Source organism: Scyliorhinus canicula, chromosome 6 (genome assembly GCF_902713615.1).
Source record: "Scyliorhinus canicula chromosome 6, sScyCan1.1, whole genome shotgun sequence".
Taxonomy (NCBI): domain Eukaryota; kingdom Metazoa; phylum Chordata; class Chondrichthyes; order Carcharhiniformes; family Scyliorhinidae; genus Scyliorhinus; species Scyliorhinus canicula.
This window is the reverse complement of record NC_052151.1, coordinates 127,080,950-127,097,590: the sequence shown is the minus strand read 5'-3', so window position 1 is coordinate 127,097,590 and position 16,641 is coordinate 127,080,950. Positions and strand designations below refer to the sequence as shown.

At 44.6% G+C, this 16,641-nt stretch overlaps 1 protein-coding gene and 1 long non-coding RNA gene across 2 annotated transcripts in view; both read right to left on the bottom strand.

The window, feature by feature from the left end:
* tmem214 (transmembrane protein 214) overlaps positions 1-6,666 on the bottom strand; it is a 56,565-nt gene extending 49,899 nt beyond the window's left edge. The window contains exons 1-2 of the mRNA XM_038800109.1: positions 6,366-6,666; positions 252-457 (exon numbers count right to left, since the gene is read on the bottom strand). Of these exons, the coding sequence (XP_038656037.1) occupies positions 252-457; positions 6,366-6,492 (333 nt within the window). The 5' untranslated portion in view covers positions 6,493-6,666. The remainder of the gene's footprint in view (positions 1-251; positions 458-6,365) is intronic.
* A 6,242-nt stretch (positions 6,667-12,908) lies between these two features.
* LOC119966830 lies at positions 12,909-16,271 on the bottom strand. Its single transcript, XR_005460847.1, has 2 exons — positions 15,939-16,271; positions 12,909-13,100 (listed from the first exon to the last, which is right to left on the bottom strand). It is a non-coding gene; the product is annotated as an uncharacterized LOC119966830 (long non-coding RNA).
* Positions 16,272-16,641: the final 370 nt, after the last annotated feature.

Sequence of the window (16,641 nt, the reverse complement as noted above, 5' to 3'; positions counted from 1 at the left end):
CTGAATGCCCAAAGATAGAACCAATACCTGATGTTACACAAGATGGATTATAGCATGGGATGCTGAAATTGCATTCTTAAAAATGTTATTAAATGAGAGTTATGCAAGTGAATGGAGTAAATAGTGAATTTGGTCAATAAAAATTTCAAGAATTTTCCTTAAACTTTAATTTTGCCAACCAACTAAAATTAGTTTAGTACTGCAAGAGAAAGCTGCAAAATTGAAAGGCCTGAAAATACTTGTGCACTCACAGCTTTAACAGCAGCCTCCAAAGAAGGAAATTTTTTGCGCTTCAGTCCTAAATCATCGCTGGGTTTCTTGATCATCTTTCCTCCAGAGGAAGACTTTGGTTGCTGGTAATCAGGAGCTGATATTGGCGGAACTTGCTCTTTATTTTGCTTCTTCCCCATTTTCTCGAACCCAAGCTCAAAGAGGGTTTCAGAAGGTTTCAAAGGAGCTACAAAAAGGGGGGGGGGGGGGGGGGGGGGGGGGGAAGAAAAAAAAAAACAAACATTCTCCATCACGTGCATTTATATTTGACATTCATTTCTCGGTCACCAAACATTACTGAAATCCATTTTTCAGGATCAAGTAAACATTTCTGATAAGTTTGTTTGAGCAATAAACTTAAGACATCTGCATGGCATTAAAAACTAAACTCCAGGGGAACTGCAGTCCCAAGCACAGGATGACCAAGTATTGTTTTTCTTTTGCCATATTATAAACAGAAAGTTGGCAAAAACAGCAAACCACTTACCAAGAAGTAACCTACATTTGCTAGAAGTTCCAGAGAGCTCTAATAGCAGAGTTTCTTCACAATACCACAAATGTCAAAGAAAGCAAGAGGGCCATAACTATGAGGAAAGTGACTAGAAAATCATGCACTTGTCTTATCCAAACATTTGTTCAGACCTGCAATCTCAGATATCATAAACTGAATCCAGTGAAGACGATGCCACAAGAGCTGAAACCAGAAGAGTGGGAAGAAACCAAATTGTCAGATGATCTAGCATCCGAAACCAAATGTGGTTGATGAATACTCATCTCAGGAAACAGCAAATCTTCAATAAAGGCAAAAAAGGGATTTATTTAATATTGGAAAAAAACCCTAACCTTCATGACAAAATTTAAAAAGTGAATTTCTCATCTTGTGTAGTGCTTGCTTTAAGTTTACCCCAATTATTGTTCAATTTATCCCTCAAATGGCAAGAACTGCTGGAACAGGAGTGTCTTTGCGGCCCGCCACAGGATAAGGTGGCGGAGGGCAAAGGGGCTGTTCTGCCAACCCAGTGGTTAACAGAGAAGCAAGTGGAGTTTCTGAACGCAAAGTTCAGTCAGCAGAAGGAGGTCCCGGAAGACCTGGCCAAAATGGTGGACCGATTATGTCAGGGATCGAGAGAGTGAAGCAGAGGCCGGAGTCCCAGGGCAAGGCATTCCAGAAAGTGGAGGAGGTGGTGGGGGAGCACGTAGAGCAGTTGGCCTAATTTGTGGCCGAGATTTGGGTTGTGCGGGAGACCCAAAAGTGGCTGAAGGAGAAGGTGGAGGATCGGGAGAATCCTTCATAAGACAAAACCTGAGAATCATGGAGATGCCCGAAGGCATCGACGATGCATAGGCCAGCACGTACTTAGCCAACATGTTGGAGAAGCTGATGGGGGTCTTTGACCAGTCCCTGGAGGTCGACCGATCAAAATCTTACCATGAACCATTGTGGGAACCCAATCACCAAAGACCGCAAAAGGCAGAGTTCCACACCTCAAGAGTTTACTTGGGTGGACAATAAATGCAGCCAGAGAAAAAAATGATTTTGGGGAGGAGAAACATTTGTAAAAATAAGAGGAAAGTGAACTTATGAAATTAAACAGCTGAGGAACACAAAACTGTTAATATTGGAAATATATAGCAGGTGCATTAACACCCAAATAAAATAAAACCAAAATATTTTGAGTATAGACTGAAATGCACAACCACATTCGAAACACGGATCTAACTTTGCACAGTTGCTGCCAGAAATATTATACATTTCCAATTAAGAGGCAATTTAGCGTGGCCAATCCACCTACCTTGCATATCTTTCGGTTGTGGAGGTGAGACCAATGCAATCACAGGAAGAATGTGAAAACTGCACATGGACAGTGACCTGTGGCCGGAATCGAACCCGAGTCCTCAGTGATCTGAGGCAGCAGTGCTAACCATCGTGTTGCCCTGCTGCCAGAATCTTTTGATGAGCAATAGAGTATGATGCTGCACAATATATCAATATCTAATTCAGGGCAATTAGTATGTCTGCAGAACACTTTAAAATGTTCAATAGTTAAAAAGTTCAACAGGGACTGGGTGAAGAGGAAGCATGAAGAAAATAGAAGATAGAACATACAGTGCTGAAGGAGGCCATTCAGCCCATCAAGTCTGGACCGAACCACTTAAGCCCTCACTTCCACCCTATCCCCATAACCCAATAACCCCATCTAACCTTTTTGGTCACCAAGGACAATTTATCATGGCCAATGCACGTAACCTGCACATCTTTGGACTGTGGAACGAAACCAGTGCACCCGGAGGAAACCCACGCAGTCACGGGGAGAACATGCAGACTCTGCACAGACAGTGACCCAGCGGGGAACCGAACCTGGGACCCTGGCACTGTGAAGCCACAGTGCTATCCACTTGTGCTCCCATGCTGACCACTGCTCAAATCCCACTAGCCATTTGTTCTCGGTGAAGTTTCAGTCCTAGAGATAGCAAAGCACTTCTGCATCAAGCCAATGCATTCAGAATCTATAACCTTTGATGAAAAAAAAAGCCTATCGAGACAAAACTGCTCCTAAGCAGTGTTCACAAAGGAGTCTATGCAATGGGAGGCGTGTGGAGTTACTTGCAGGAAGAGTAAATTGATTGCTTAGGTTATGGGATCACTCCTTTCAGTAAGCCGAACCCCCAAAAAACTGTAAATAGACACTTGTAAATATGTGCTCTGGACATTCTGAGGATTGTAACAGATGTCTGTCGAATAAGGGGGGGGGGGGGCTATGGCCACAACGGGAGGGACGACAATTGCCTTTTATGTGTTGTTTTATAACTTGAGTCATGAAATACAAGATGTGAAAACATAATTTAAAATTTTTTTGGATCGCAATTTTTTTTAAATACAAAAATGGGATGTGGGCATCGCTGGTTAGGCCAGCATTTATTGCCCTTTAGAAGGTGGTAGGGAGCTGCCTTCTTGAACCACTGCAGTTCATGTGGTGTAGGTACAACTACTGTGCTATTCAGGAGGAGTTCCATGATTTTGACCCAGCAAAAGTGAAGGAATGGTGATATATTTCCACGTCAGGGTGGTGAGCGACTTGGAGAGGAACCTCCAGATGGTGGGGTTCCTTAGTATATGCTGCTCTTGTCTTTCTAGATGGTAGTGGTTGTGTGTTTGGATGGTGCTGCCTAAGAGGGGTAGCAATCAAGCAGGTTGCATTGTCCTTGATGGTGTCAAGGTAGACAGGCTTTTTGCAGGGTGGGGTTCAGGTGGTGAGTGACCCCATCGACTCTGGTATCCGTAGGATTAATATGGCTAGTCCAGTTTCTGATGAATGATAACTCTGGATGTTGATAGCGGGCGATTCAGCAATACTAATGCCATTGAATGTGATGGAGTGATGGTTAGACCATGGTGAACATCTATGAACATCCCCATTTCTGACCTCATGATGGAAGAACGATCATTGATGAAGCAACTGAAGATGAAAATCGCTTGTCATGAGTAGGCTTCAATTAAGTTACTGTGAAAAGCCCCTAGTCGCCACATTCCGGCACCTGTTCGGGGAGGCTGGTATGGGAATTGAACCGTGCTGCTGGCCTGCCTTGGTCTGCTTTAAAAGCCAGTGATTTAGCCCAGTGTGCTAAACCAGTCCCCAAGACACTACCATGAGGAACTCCTGCAGTGATGCTCTGAGACAGAGATGATTGACTCCCAACCACCACACCATCTTCCTTTGTGCCAGGTATGACTTCCAACCACCACAATCATCTTCCTTTGTGCCAGATATGACTCCAATCAGCGGAGAGTTTCCCCCGATTCCCACTGACTCTAGTATAGCTAGGGCCCCTCGATGCCATACTCGGTCAAATGTTGCCTTGATGTCAAGGGCAGTCACTCATCTCTGGTACACAGCTCTTTGTTCCATGTTTGAACCAAGAATGTAATGAGGTCAAAAGCTGATGGAGAATAGACTGATAGGGCGGTAACCGACTGTGTTCGATTTGTCCTGTTTCTTGTGTACAGGATACACCTGGTCAAGTTTTCACATTGTCGCGTAGATGCCAGTGTTGTAGCTGTACTGGAACAGCTTTGCTGAGGGTGCAGCAAGCTCTGGAGCACAAGTCTTCAGTACTATTGTGCCAGATCCACAAATGGTTGTCCAACTTGTGATTTCTGCTTTTCAAAACTGTGCCTCACTGAGGATAATTTAATTCTGGCTGTAGAAAAACTATTCCATGTACTTTTGATAGGCAGAATCTTTCAACAATGTTGTAAGCATGTCATAGGTGGGAGAAAGCAAAACAGAAGATGATCAAGGACATGATACATTAACAGAGGCAGTTCTACTGGAACCAAAATTCTGGTATGCATCATATGACATCTGGTCCTTTTAAAATCATTGTACTGGACAGTGAAATTCACCATCAAACATTCTAAGTACTTGGCAAGTTGCTTAAAAAAAAGGCGGAACTATATAAAGTTGCAGCCATGAATACAGGCTCTTGGAGGTAGGCTTTTGTGAAATGTGCTTGGGGGGGGGGGGGGGGGGGGCAAATGGCAAGAATTTAAATACAAGGCATGAGGAGTTAAATTATTTGTTGGCTTCAATTTTAGAGTAATCTCTGCACTAATTTCAACTGGTATATAGTGGCTCCTGAAGACATTTCCCCATCTCGTGGCCTTATGGGCTCAATTTACACCACCAGTGTTAACTCAGAACCATTTTTTCTATAAGTGGAAGTAGTTATTTTCTTTATAAAACCAAATACCCCAGCAAAGTAATTATCCAAATCAATAAGTTAAACTTAGCTAAAATCACAGATCATTAAGGTTTCAAGCCTGATTCCCCTGTCCGTGCCGAGTGAACCTTTTTCGATCTGGGCAACAGTATTAAAACGGTACAACTTATAGCTCTTCTCAATTGGAATTCACACTGCAGATCACCTAACCAGCATCATTGGTGGAGATACTCACTGTGAACATCAAACCAAACTCAATTGCAAAGATGCCTGCAGCCAAGTACCCTAGCAACATTTGCAGGATGAACAGTCAACTGGGCAAATATACATGATGATCAATGAATCGTTGTTTGCCAACAAGGAATCCCGATTTTTAGAAGAAATAAAACTGACAAAAGAAAATCACAGAAGCCAAAGAAGAGCCGTATCCACTCTCCAATCAATGGCAAGTGTTTGAAGGGGATGAAGAGAAGAATTGTTTTGCAGAACACCGAAAGTGATCCATGTCGTTTTAACACACCACTACAAAATTAATGGCAAGGTTAACATCTAAATGCACACTGGGCTAAATCACTGGCTTTTAAAGCAGACCCAGCAGCACGGTTCAATTCCCATTCCAGCCTCCCCGAACAGGTGCCAGAATGTGGCGACTAGGGGCTTTTCATAGTAACTTCATTTAAAGCTTAGTTGTAACAATAAGCGATTTTCATTTCATTTCATAAATAACAATTCTCAAAAGTCATCTTTGCTTCAGCCTTGGAAAGTTCCTTATGGATTCATTGCAACCTGAATTTAATTCCCTCATAACGATTTGCAAACATCATGTTAGTCGTCAATTCACCCAATAGAATCAAAACATTTTGATGCAAAGCGAGTCCAACAAGACGACTGTACAACAGCCTAAATGAAGGGGACAAGGGTTAGACTTAAAAGCAACGTCATACTTTAGCAGCATTGATACTTCGCCAAAAAAAATGGTCAACACTGTTGGTTACAAGCATACTGTAAAAGGAAATAACTAATGCTACCTACAGTGCTGCTACTACAGAAACCAGCACTCGCTGAAACACATAAAAAGATTCACACTACCTCCAGAAGCAACAGGACAACCCTTATTCAAATCAAAATGTCAGGCAGAGTATCCCGAGTGACACTTCCGACACAAGATGCTCCGTGTCAGCACAGAACATGTGAGCTAACCGGTAACGCGCACGGTAAGGCCGCGGACGCCCACCATTCCCAGGCAGTGCTGTGTGCGGGGGTCTAACCGGCACAAGGGCCCTCTCTCCCCCCCCCCCCCCCCCGGGGACCCGCTGGGAAGGCCGCTGGCTCATGGTGGGGGGGTTGGGGAGAGAGAGAGTGCTTTTACTCACGGACTGGGTCGATCCGTGGCATGTTCTCAGACAGAGCTTTCCGGGCCGACTTCTTTTCATTTCTAGTCAAAGTGATCTTCTTGTTTTTCTTATTGACGATTTCCCACTTGCCAGCAGCAGACGCCATTCCGGCCGAGCAGGCCCAGGTGCCGGTTCCTGGCGGGGGAGGGGTCGGTTGCTAGGGACCGGGTACGAGCACCGGGCTCGAAACCGCCACCCAAAACGGCTCCAAGAGTTTCTCAATCGGCCGCCTTTCAAACTCAGCCTTCCGCCCAATCAGAGCGGCCCGCGGCTGCCAGCTCCGCACGCAGCGCGCCACGTCGCGTGAATTCCTTGTGAGGTCACACGGCGCCGCGCTTTCCGCGCGCGTGCTCGCCCTCGCCCCTGCCCCGCGAAGGGGTGGGATGAAATTGTGTTGGAATGTGAGCCGGGGTGACACGTTCCAGTCTCAAGCCGGAGCCCTCATTGGTGAAGATTGACAGTCACTCCGCTTGAATTTATTTTTCAAATATACGGCATGCTGATACAAGTTCTCACAATAAACACTGCTCCGTATGTTTAAATGGGCCTGGCGATCGTGTTTTCCTGTGCCCCTCCGCACACGTTCGTTTGACAGCCCTGCCATTTCGTCCCCATTCAATGATCTACAGCAGGCTACACAGGAGTTCTTCATTTCTTTGGGATTCGAATTGCATGAATTCACCCCCCCCCCCCCCCCCCCCCCCCCCAGAACACCAGCAGGGTCTTCATTTTGCAAGCTGTTATCAGGATAAATTACTTCTATTTAAATTATACCCTTTTGAGGAAAGTATGCAAGCCTGTGATTAGTGGTGTGCCTCAGGGGTCTGTGCTGGGACCACAACTTTTTACAATATACATTAATGATCTGGAAGAAAGTACTGAAGGCACTGTTGCCAAGTTTGCAGATGATACAAAGATCTGTATAGGGACAGGTAGTATTGAGGAAGCAAGGGGGCTGCAGAAGGACTTGGACATGGTAGGACAGTGGGCAATAAAGTGGCAAATGAAATACAATGGGCGCGATTCTCCGCCCCCCACGCCGGGTGGGAGAATAGCGGGAGGGCCTCCCGGCATTTTTCACGTCCTCCCGCTATTCTCTGCCCGACCCACACCACGAATCACCGCTCGCCGTTTTCTCCGAGGCCGAGCGGCCGGGCCTTCGCGCCCGTTTCAACACGGCAGCAAACACACCTGCTCGCTGCCATCGTGAAACGGGTGCCAGATGCCTGTTTGGGGCATCTGGGGGCCCGATTGGCACGGCAGTACCACGGCCGTGCCAAGGGTGGCATAGACCCGCGATCAGAGGCCACCGATCGCGGGCCGTGCGTCCGTAATGGGCGCACTCTTTTCCCTCCGCCGCCCCGCACGATCAAGCCGCCACGTCTTGCGGGGCGGCTGAGGGAAAAGACGCCAACTGCGCATGCGCGGGTTGGCGTTGTCCAACCTGCGCGTCCGCGTCATCAGCCGGTGTGACGCATGACATGCGGCCTTGACGACGGTCGTCAAGGCCGTGACGCACGGGGCCGTGCTCCTAGCCCCGCCCGGGGGGGAGAATCGGCCCCGGAAGTGGGCGTGAAGTCTGCCGTGGGTCACAGCCTGTCCCACGGCAGCCTTTACGATTCTCCGCATTTGCGGAGAATCTCGCCCAATGTGGGAAAATGTGAGGTTATGCACTTTGGAAGGAGGAATCTAGGCATAGACTGTTTTCTAAATGGGGAAATGCTTTGGAAAGCAGAAGCACAAAGGGACTTGGGAGACCTTGTTCACGATCTCTTAAGATTAATGTGCAGGTTCAGTCAGCAGTTAAGAAGGCATATGCAATGTTAGCATTCATCACAAGATCATACAAAATCAGGGATGTACTTCTGAGGCTGTATAAGGCTCTGGTCAGACCCCATTTGAAGTATTGTGAGCAGTTTTCGGCCCCATCTAAGGAAGGATGTGCTGGCCTTGGAAAAGGTCCAGAGGAGGTTCACAAGAATGATTCCTAGAATGAAGAACTTGTATGAGGAACGTTTGAGGACTCTAGGTCTGTACTCATTGGAATTTAGAAGGATAAGAGGGGATATTATTGAAAGGTACAAGATACTGCGAGGCCTGGATAGAGTGGACAGGATGTTTCCACTTGTAGGAAAAACTAGAACTAGAGGACACCATTTCAGATTAAAGGGATGATCCTTTGAAACAGAGATGAACAAAAAACAAAAAAAAGTACAGCACAGGAACAGGCCCTTCGGCCGTCCCAGCCTGCGCCGATCCAGATCCTTTATCTAAACCTGTTGCCTATTTTCCAAGGATCTACTTCCCTCTGTTCCCCGTCCATTCATATACCTGTCCAGATGCATCTTAAATAATGCTATCGTACCTGCCTCTACCACCTCCACTGGCAAAGTGTTCCAGGCACCCACCACCCTCTGCGTAAAAAACTTTCCACGCACATCTCCCTTAAACTTTCTTCCTCTCACCTTGAAATTGTGACCCCTTGTAATTGACACCCCCACTCTTGGAAAAAGCTTGTTGCTATCCACCCTGTCCATACCTCTCATAATTTTGCAGACCTCAATCAGGTCCCCCCTCAACCTCCGTCTTTCCAACGAAAACAATCCTAATCTACTCAACCCTTCTTCATAACTAGCACCCTCCATACCAGGCAACATCCTGGTGAACCTCCTCTGCACCCTCTCTAAAGCATCCACATCCTTCTGGTAATGTGGCGATCAGAACTGCACGCAGTATTCCAAATGTGGCCTAACCAAAGTCCTATACAACTGTAACATGACCTGTCGACTCTTGTACTCAATACCCCGTCCGATGAAGGCAAGCATGCTGTATGCCTTCTTGACCACTCTATCGACCTGCGTTGTCACCTTCAGGGTACAATGGACCTGAACTCCCAGATCTCTCTGTACATCAATTTTCCCCAGGACTCTTCCATTGACCATATAGTCCGCTCTTGAATTAGATCTTCCAAAATGCATCACCTCGCATTTGCCTGGATTGAACTCCATCTGCAATTTCTCTACTGAACTCTCCAATCTATCTATATTTTTCTGTATTCTCTGACAGTCCTCCTCACTATCTGCAACTCCACCAATCTTAGTATCATCTGCAAACTTGCTCATCAGACCACCTTTACCTACGTCCAGATCATTTATGTATATCACAAACAACAGTGGTCCGAGCACGGATCCCTGTGGAACACCACTAGTCACCTTTCTCCATTTTGAGACACTCCCTTCCACCACTACTCTCTGTCTCCTGTTGCCCAGCCAGTTCTTTATCCATCCAGCTCGTACTCCCTGAACCCCATACGACTTCACTTTTTCCATCAACTTGCCATGTGAAACTTTATCAAACGCCTTACTTAAGTCCATGTATATGACATCTACAGCCCTTCCCTCATCAAATAACTTTGTCACTTCCTCAAAGAATTCTATTAGGTTTGTAAGACATGACCTTCCCTGCACAAAACCATGCTGCCTATCACTGATAAGTCTATTTTCTTCCAAATGTGAATAGATCCTATCCCTCAGTATCTTCTCCAACAGTTTGCCTACCACTGACGTCAAGCTCTCCGGTCTATAATTCCCTGGATTATCCCTGCTACCCTTCTTAAACAAAGGGACAACATTAACAATTCTCCAGTCCTCCGGGACCTCACCCGTGCTCAAGGATGTTGCAAAGATATCTGTTAAGGCCCCAGCTATTTTGTCCCTTGCTTCCCTCAGTAACCTGGGATAGATGCCATCCGGACCTGGGGACTTGTTCACCTTAATGCCTTTTAGCATACCCAAACCTTCCCCCTTCCTTATGCCGACTTGACCTAGAGTATTTAAACATCCATCCCCAGCCTCAACATCCGTCATGCCCCTCTCCTTGGTGAATACCGATGCAAAGTACTCATTAAGAATCTCACTCATTTCCTCTGACTCCTACTTTCCCAATATTCCTCCAAAGCTTCATCAGTTTTGAGTTGCCTCGATCTTATGTATGCTTCCTTTTTCATCTTAGCTAGTCTCACAATTCCACCCGTCATCCATGGTTCCCTAAACTTGCCATTTCTATCTCTCATTTTCACAGGGACATGTCTGTCCTGCACTCTAATCAACCTTTCCTTAAAAGACTCCCACATTTCAAATGTGGATTTACCCTTAAACAGCTGCTCCCAATCCACATTCCCTAGCTCCTGCCAAATTTTGTTATACTTGGCCTTTCCCCAATTTAGCACCAGGGCCGGCTCAAGGCACCGGCAACTCGGGCAGTCACCCGGGGCGCCATGCGCTGGGGGGCGCCAGAGACTCGGGTCCGGCGCATGCGCAGTTGGGCCGGTGCCAACCAGCGCATGCGCGGTGGCCACCCTCCCCAAGGCGCCCCCCCCCCGGTCCGCCCCGCTCGGTCCGCCCCCCCGCTCGGTCCGCTTCCCCCGCCCCCCCCCTCGGGTCCGCACCCCCGCGGGTCCGCCCCCCCTCGGGTCCGCCCCCCCCCTCGGGCCCGGCCCCCCCCCCCCTCGGGTCTGCTCCCCCTCGGGTCCGCCCCCCCCTCGGCCCCCCCCGCCCCTCGGCCCCGCCCCCCCGCCCCTCGGCCCCGCCCCTCGCCCCCCCCCCCCCCAAGGGCGCCGAAGTTCAGCTTGCCCGGGGCGCCAGCAACCCTAGGGCCGGCGCTGTTTAGCACTCTTCCTTTAGGACCACTCTCACCGTTGTCCATGTGTATTCTAAAACTTACGGAATTGTGATCGCTATTCCCAAAATAATCACCAACTGAAACTTCAACCACCTGGCCGGAATCATTCCCCAATACCAGGTCCAGTATGGCCCCTTCCCGAGTTGGACTATTTACATACTGCTCTAAAAAATTCTCCTGGATGCACCTTACAAATTCTGCTCCATCTACACCTCCAACACTACATGAGTCCCGTTCAATGTTGGGGAAGTCAAAATTTCCCATCACAACCACCCTATTGTTCCTACATTGTTCTATAATCTGTCTACATATTTGTACCTCTACTTCACGCTCGCTTTTGGGAGGCCTGTAGTAAAGTCCCAACAATGTTACTGCACCCTTCCTATGAGGAGGATTTTTTTCAGGCAGAGGGTGGTGAATCTGTGGAACTCTTTGCCACAGAAGGCTGTGGAGGCCAATTCACTGAGTGTCTTTAAGACAGAGCTAGATAGGTTCTTGATTAATAAGGGGATCGGGGTTATGGGGAGAAGGCAGGAGAATGGGGATTAGAAAATATTAGCCATGATTGAATGGCGGAGCAGACTCGATGGGCCAACTGGCCTAATTCTGCTCCTATGTCTTGTGGTCTTGTGGTGTTTCTAATTTATTTCTTAGTTTCTGCCTCATTTGTCTGGAATCCATTTTCAGTATAAATTTTGGTTCGTTTTATTTTATTTTGTCTTTTTCTCATGTGGCATTCTGTGGAGATGAACACAAAAGGAGAAAATAAAACCCAGTTTGGAAATTTATAAGCAAATTGAAGCATAAGGCTGAAAAGTAGAGTTAGGATCCAGATGTTCTTTCAATAATAATGACACTGTCACAGGGTTGTTTCCATAAGGGAATTGAGTCTCCTGTGAAGCAAAATCTACACCTCTGTGCATGCCATGAATGGGGATAGCGTGGGGACTAAAAATTATCCCCTAAATATAATGCATCATCAACCACATGAAATGTCTACCAAGTTCTTCAGTCTATTCTAAAGGTGGTAAATACCACTTAAAATATTGGTCATACCTTTGTTTTCCAATTAAAAGTTATAGCCAGATGTATTTAAAACTAAGGTAACAGAAAAATAGCAAGATATTAGTCCTTTCTTACTAACAATAAAGATAAAATCAGAAACAAAAAGGGTTACAACAGTCTTATTTAGAAAGTATTTTTGCATAACTCATCTTGTGATAAGTTTTTTCGATCAAACAGTCTTTCATACACTTTCAACGGTGTGATGTACATCAATGATGATTCCTTTGTTAGCCCATGACAAATCCTCAAACAACTTAATTCCAGTTTATAATTCCAGCAACAAATTACTACAGATGTTGGAATTCTGAAGTAACAACAGAGCTGCGAACATGCAGTAGGTCAAGTAATATCTTACGTGCTCTCCAGTGTGAATTTGACAATGAGTGGGAATAATTGTTAGATTTGTGTTATAAGTGGAGAAGAGAATAAAAACTGCAGAGTCAGTTCATAAGGGACACTATTGTCTGCTTGTAGAATCTGTCATTTAGGCAGGAAAAACAAGTGTTGAAGAAAGTATACTATAACAACTCTGAAAATATCCATACTGGGCAGCATGTAAAAAAAAAACTACTGCACTAAACCACTTGTTAATCCAGAAAATAGAATGTGTCACAGCATAAAATTACTTTGTGCAGCCTACTCTGTTGCTTAAAAACATATTTACAATCAAAGGAAGATAGACCTTAACCATTTCAATATTTGTCTTGGAGAGCCAGAAAACATCTATAACAAGTTAATCTCACCTTTTCATAAAATGTCTTCCAGTTTTTTTTTTGTTGCAATCAAAAAGTGCAGCAGTGTCACGAATGCTGCATACCTTAATAGTTTAATCACCCTGTTCTCCAATGTATTGGTTATTGATCATTTTTTATCAACAGCCCTCTGGTTCTCACAGACTTGGCCCCAGATTTCTGCTGGCCTTCTGGTGCATTCCCACTGAGGCTCTGACAAGTGTGTGAAGGCCTAGAACTTAGAACAGGACACAATATATCAATTTCCAGCCTTCCCATCCTCCATAACTTTCGTCAATTCAATTATATCACTTCCCACTAAAGTAAAAATACAATGTTTGTCTCATTATCCTCCCCACCTTGAAACAGGTTCCCAATGAGTATTGCTGGCATTTCACCCATGAGAACTGAAAGTGTTCTTTCAAGTAACATGTCTGTTAATTGTGATAATCCATTGCAACAGATGACAATTCTCATCACATCTTTGTATTAACAGAACTAAGGGACTGTAGTTAGAGAATCTGGTAATCTGGATGCTCTAACCTACAGCCCAAATTGTGGTAGTCCCAAACAACACTAACAATCTCCTTTTCAATTGTTGATGTGTGATTTTTCAAAGCTTACAGGTCAATGGGAGAACCAGGTGTTTGGGCAATAAATTCTCAGATAAAGTTAGGACTATTTTACACTGGTTCGGGACATGGGTATGTCTTTGAACCTGGCTAGCACAATCTCAAATCACCTGATCCGTCGTCACCATTTGTGTAATTTGTAACATAGTTGTGCTATTAATATGTCTGATCCAAGAGTTTATCCCATGATAATAACCAGCCACCCCAAGGAATATCAAAACCTGTAACTTCATTACCAACATCTGAATAGATCTTTGTGAACTCATATCCTCTCAGTCACTTAGATACAATGAGATGGTTACAGTATTTGCCATGTCTGTTAATCCAATCTTCTAGAACTGAGTCAGTAAATCTGTGATACAAGCATAAACCTTGTATTGAACTAAAAAAACAGATGTTTCAACTTTTGCATTTGCCTCATATATTCACTTGGGCATAGAGGTGCCCATAAGCAGTCTTATGTCTTATGTTCAAGATCTGTAATGTATCAATATTTAATTCGACAATACAAACATCACTCAGGCGTATAACAGTAGAACTGCCACATGTTTTATGCTGGTTCAAGATTAAATTTACTCACATCAGACCCAAGCACAAAACTGGACACACCCTCCAGGTCTACCTTGTGAGATTGTGTCGATTGTGCTCTTAAAATTATGCTAATTCTTTTTGGTGAACAGTTGCTCAGAGGCACATTTTTTACTTTTGCTTTTTCATATCAAAATATATTTAACTTACTAACAAACTGATTATTATTTACACTAATTAAACAAACAAACCTGTTGAGTACAATTCTTTTTAAAGTCCCTTTCAGAGAGTTTAATTCATATTACGTACATGTGGAGGACTGGATACCATTATGAAAAATGCTTTCTTTTGGTATATAAATTTATTTACAGCTGGATTAATAAAAATGCATCAGGTTACCACATATAGATTAAGACTGTGCAAAGGCAGGGGAAATAAAAGAACAAAGTGCATTCTATTACGCTGCTTGATTAGACTTTCCCATGGAAGACTGGACCTTTCTGATTATGCAAATTAGTTTTAGTGGAAACATAGTCTACCCAGTGTAATTTTGAGTGCCTATTACATGCACTTTCTCGATTGTCCCAAAGCAGAAATTCTATCCATAAGCCTATCTAATTTTTCACAGTGTGGTGCAAACTTTATCACAACACTCCCACTACCATACATTATAAATAAAGAGACATCTTTCTTACAGTATGGTGACTTTTTAAATTATGTCTGTGAAGTAAGGGAAAAGCTTTTTCTCTGCTCTTCCCCAAACATATGGGTATGGGTGATCAGCTGCATGTTTACAATCCTCACTAATCATGTACTATTCAATCTTCCCTGCAGAGCCAGATTAAGAATTTTTGGGCCTTTTAATGCCAAGAGCATTTGAAGCTCTGAAGCACACAATGGGTCTCTGCTCTATCCTCTCTGCGGTGCTGGGAGACCAATAATTCCCCTGGTACTATTGGCGAAATAGCAGGGAGTATGGCTGTTAAATTCATAAGTGTAAGTTCTTGCTTTTTATGTCAGGACATATACTGCAAATCTGTGACTACAAGAGCAGGTCAGAGGCGAGCAATCCTGTGGTGTGTAATTCACCACCTGACTCCCCAAAGTCTGTCCACCAACAGTGGTTAACACTGTTGCTTCACAGCACCAGAGACCCGGGTTTGATTCCCAGCTTGGGTCACTGTCTGTGCAGAGTCTGCACGTTCTCCCCTTGTCTGCGAGGATTTACTCTGGGTGCTCCAGTTTCCTCCCACAAGTCCCGAAAGATGTGCTTGTTAGGTGAATTGGACATTCTGAATTCTCTGTCAGTGTACCCAAGCAGGCGCCGGAATGTGGCGACTCGGGGATTTTCACAGTAACTTCACTGCAATGTTAATGTAAGCCTACTTGTGACACTAATAAAGATTATTATTACAATGCACAAGTCAGCAGTGTAATGAATACTCTTCACTTGCCTGGGTGAGTGCAGTTCCAACAACACTCAAGAGGTTCAATACCATCCAGGAGAAAGCAGCCCGCTTGACTTGCACCCCGTCCACAAACAGTCACTCCCTCCACCATCGAATCACAGTAGCAGCCATGTGTACTACCTATAAGATGCATTACCGGAACTTATCAAGGCTCCTTAAACAACACCTTCTAAACCCATGCTACCATCTAGAAGGTTAAGGACGGCAGCTACATGGGAACACCACCACCTAGCACAGCATCCTAACTTGAAAATATATTGCCGTTCCTTCACTTTCACTGGGTCAAAACTCCCTCCCTAACAGTGTACCTACTACACCACATGGAATGCAGTGGTTTAAGAAAGCAGCTCTCCACCACCTTCTCAAGGGTAATTGGGGATGGTCAATAAATGCTGGCCAGCCAGCAACGCCCACATTACATGAATGAATAAAGCAAGGTGAACTTACAATGTTATTCTTGTCTTTTCTTACTGCTGTTGAAGATCTCCTTCCAGGTCCATGAAATAATCAAATTAGAGCTGACTCTGTTACTTGTCTACTGACACACACTACAGTTCCTTAAAGTGCCATCTTGATATTCAGTTGAAAATTGCAGCAGAACTTTTAGATTCCAATCATTAGACCAGGCCTTCAAAATATTGCATGTAATCATTTAAAAATGCTCCAACTATTGCTGACAACACAGCTGGATTGACTACATTTGCGTCTTTTACCTTTGTTAACTGGCTCATTCGTCTTTTTACTAGAGCAAAATGAGTGCTACCGCTGTGCTACAATTGGATATTTAGCTATAATTCCTGTTATTTAAATCATATTGCAACATAGCTACCAGTGAAACAGGAGCACCTGACACTTAGATTGGCTGCTGTTCAACATGATTAAATACAGGGTTAAGCTTTTATAAATAAAGAAAGAAAAATATTCCCTTAAGAGATCAAATTCTGCTAGGGTGGTTCATGTTTTTTTCAGCTGCAACCCATATTAAATGTGTGGCCGATATTCTGTGGTTAAAATAAAGGAGCTTGAATACAGATAACAACAAAGAATCTTTTTAGACGCTGGGGACGAGATTGCTATAATTATCTATTGCTGAACTCTGGGGAGAAAAGCAAAAATATGGCTGAGCACACATACTTTGAGTCTTCAAAAT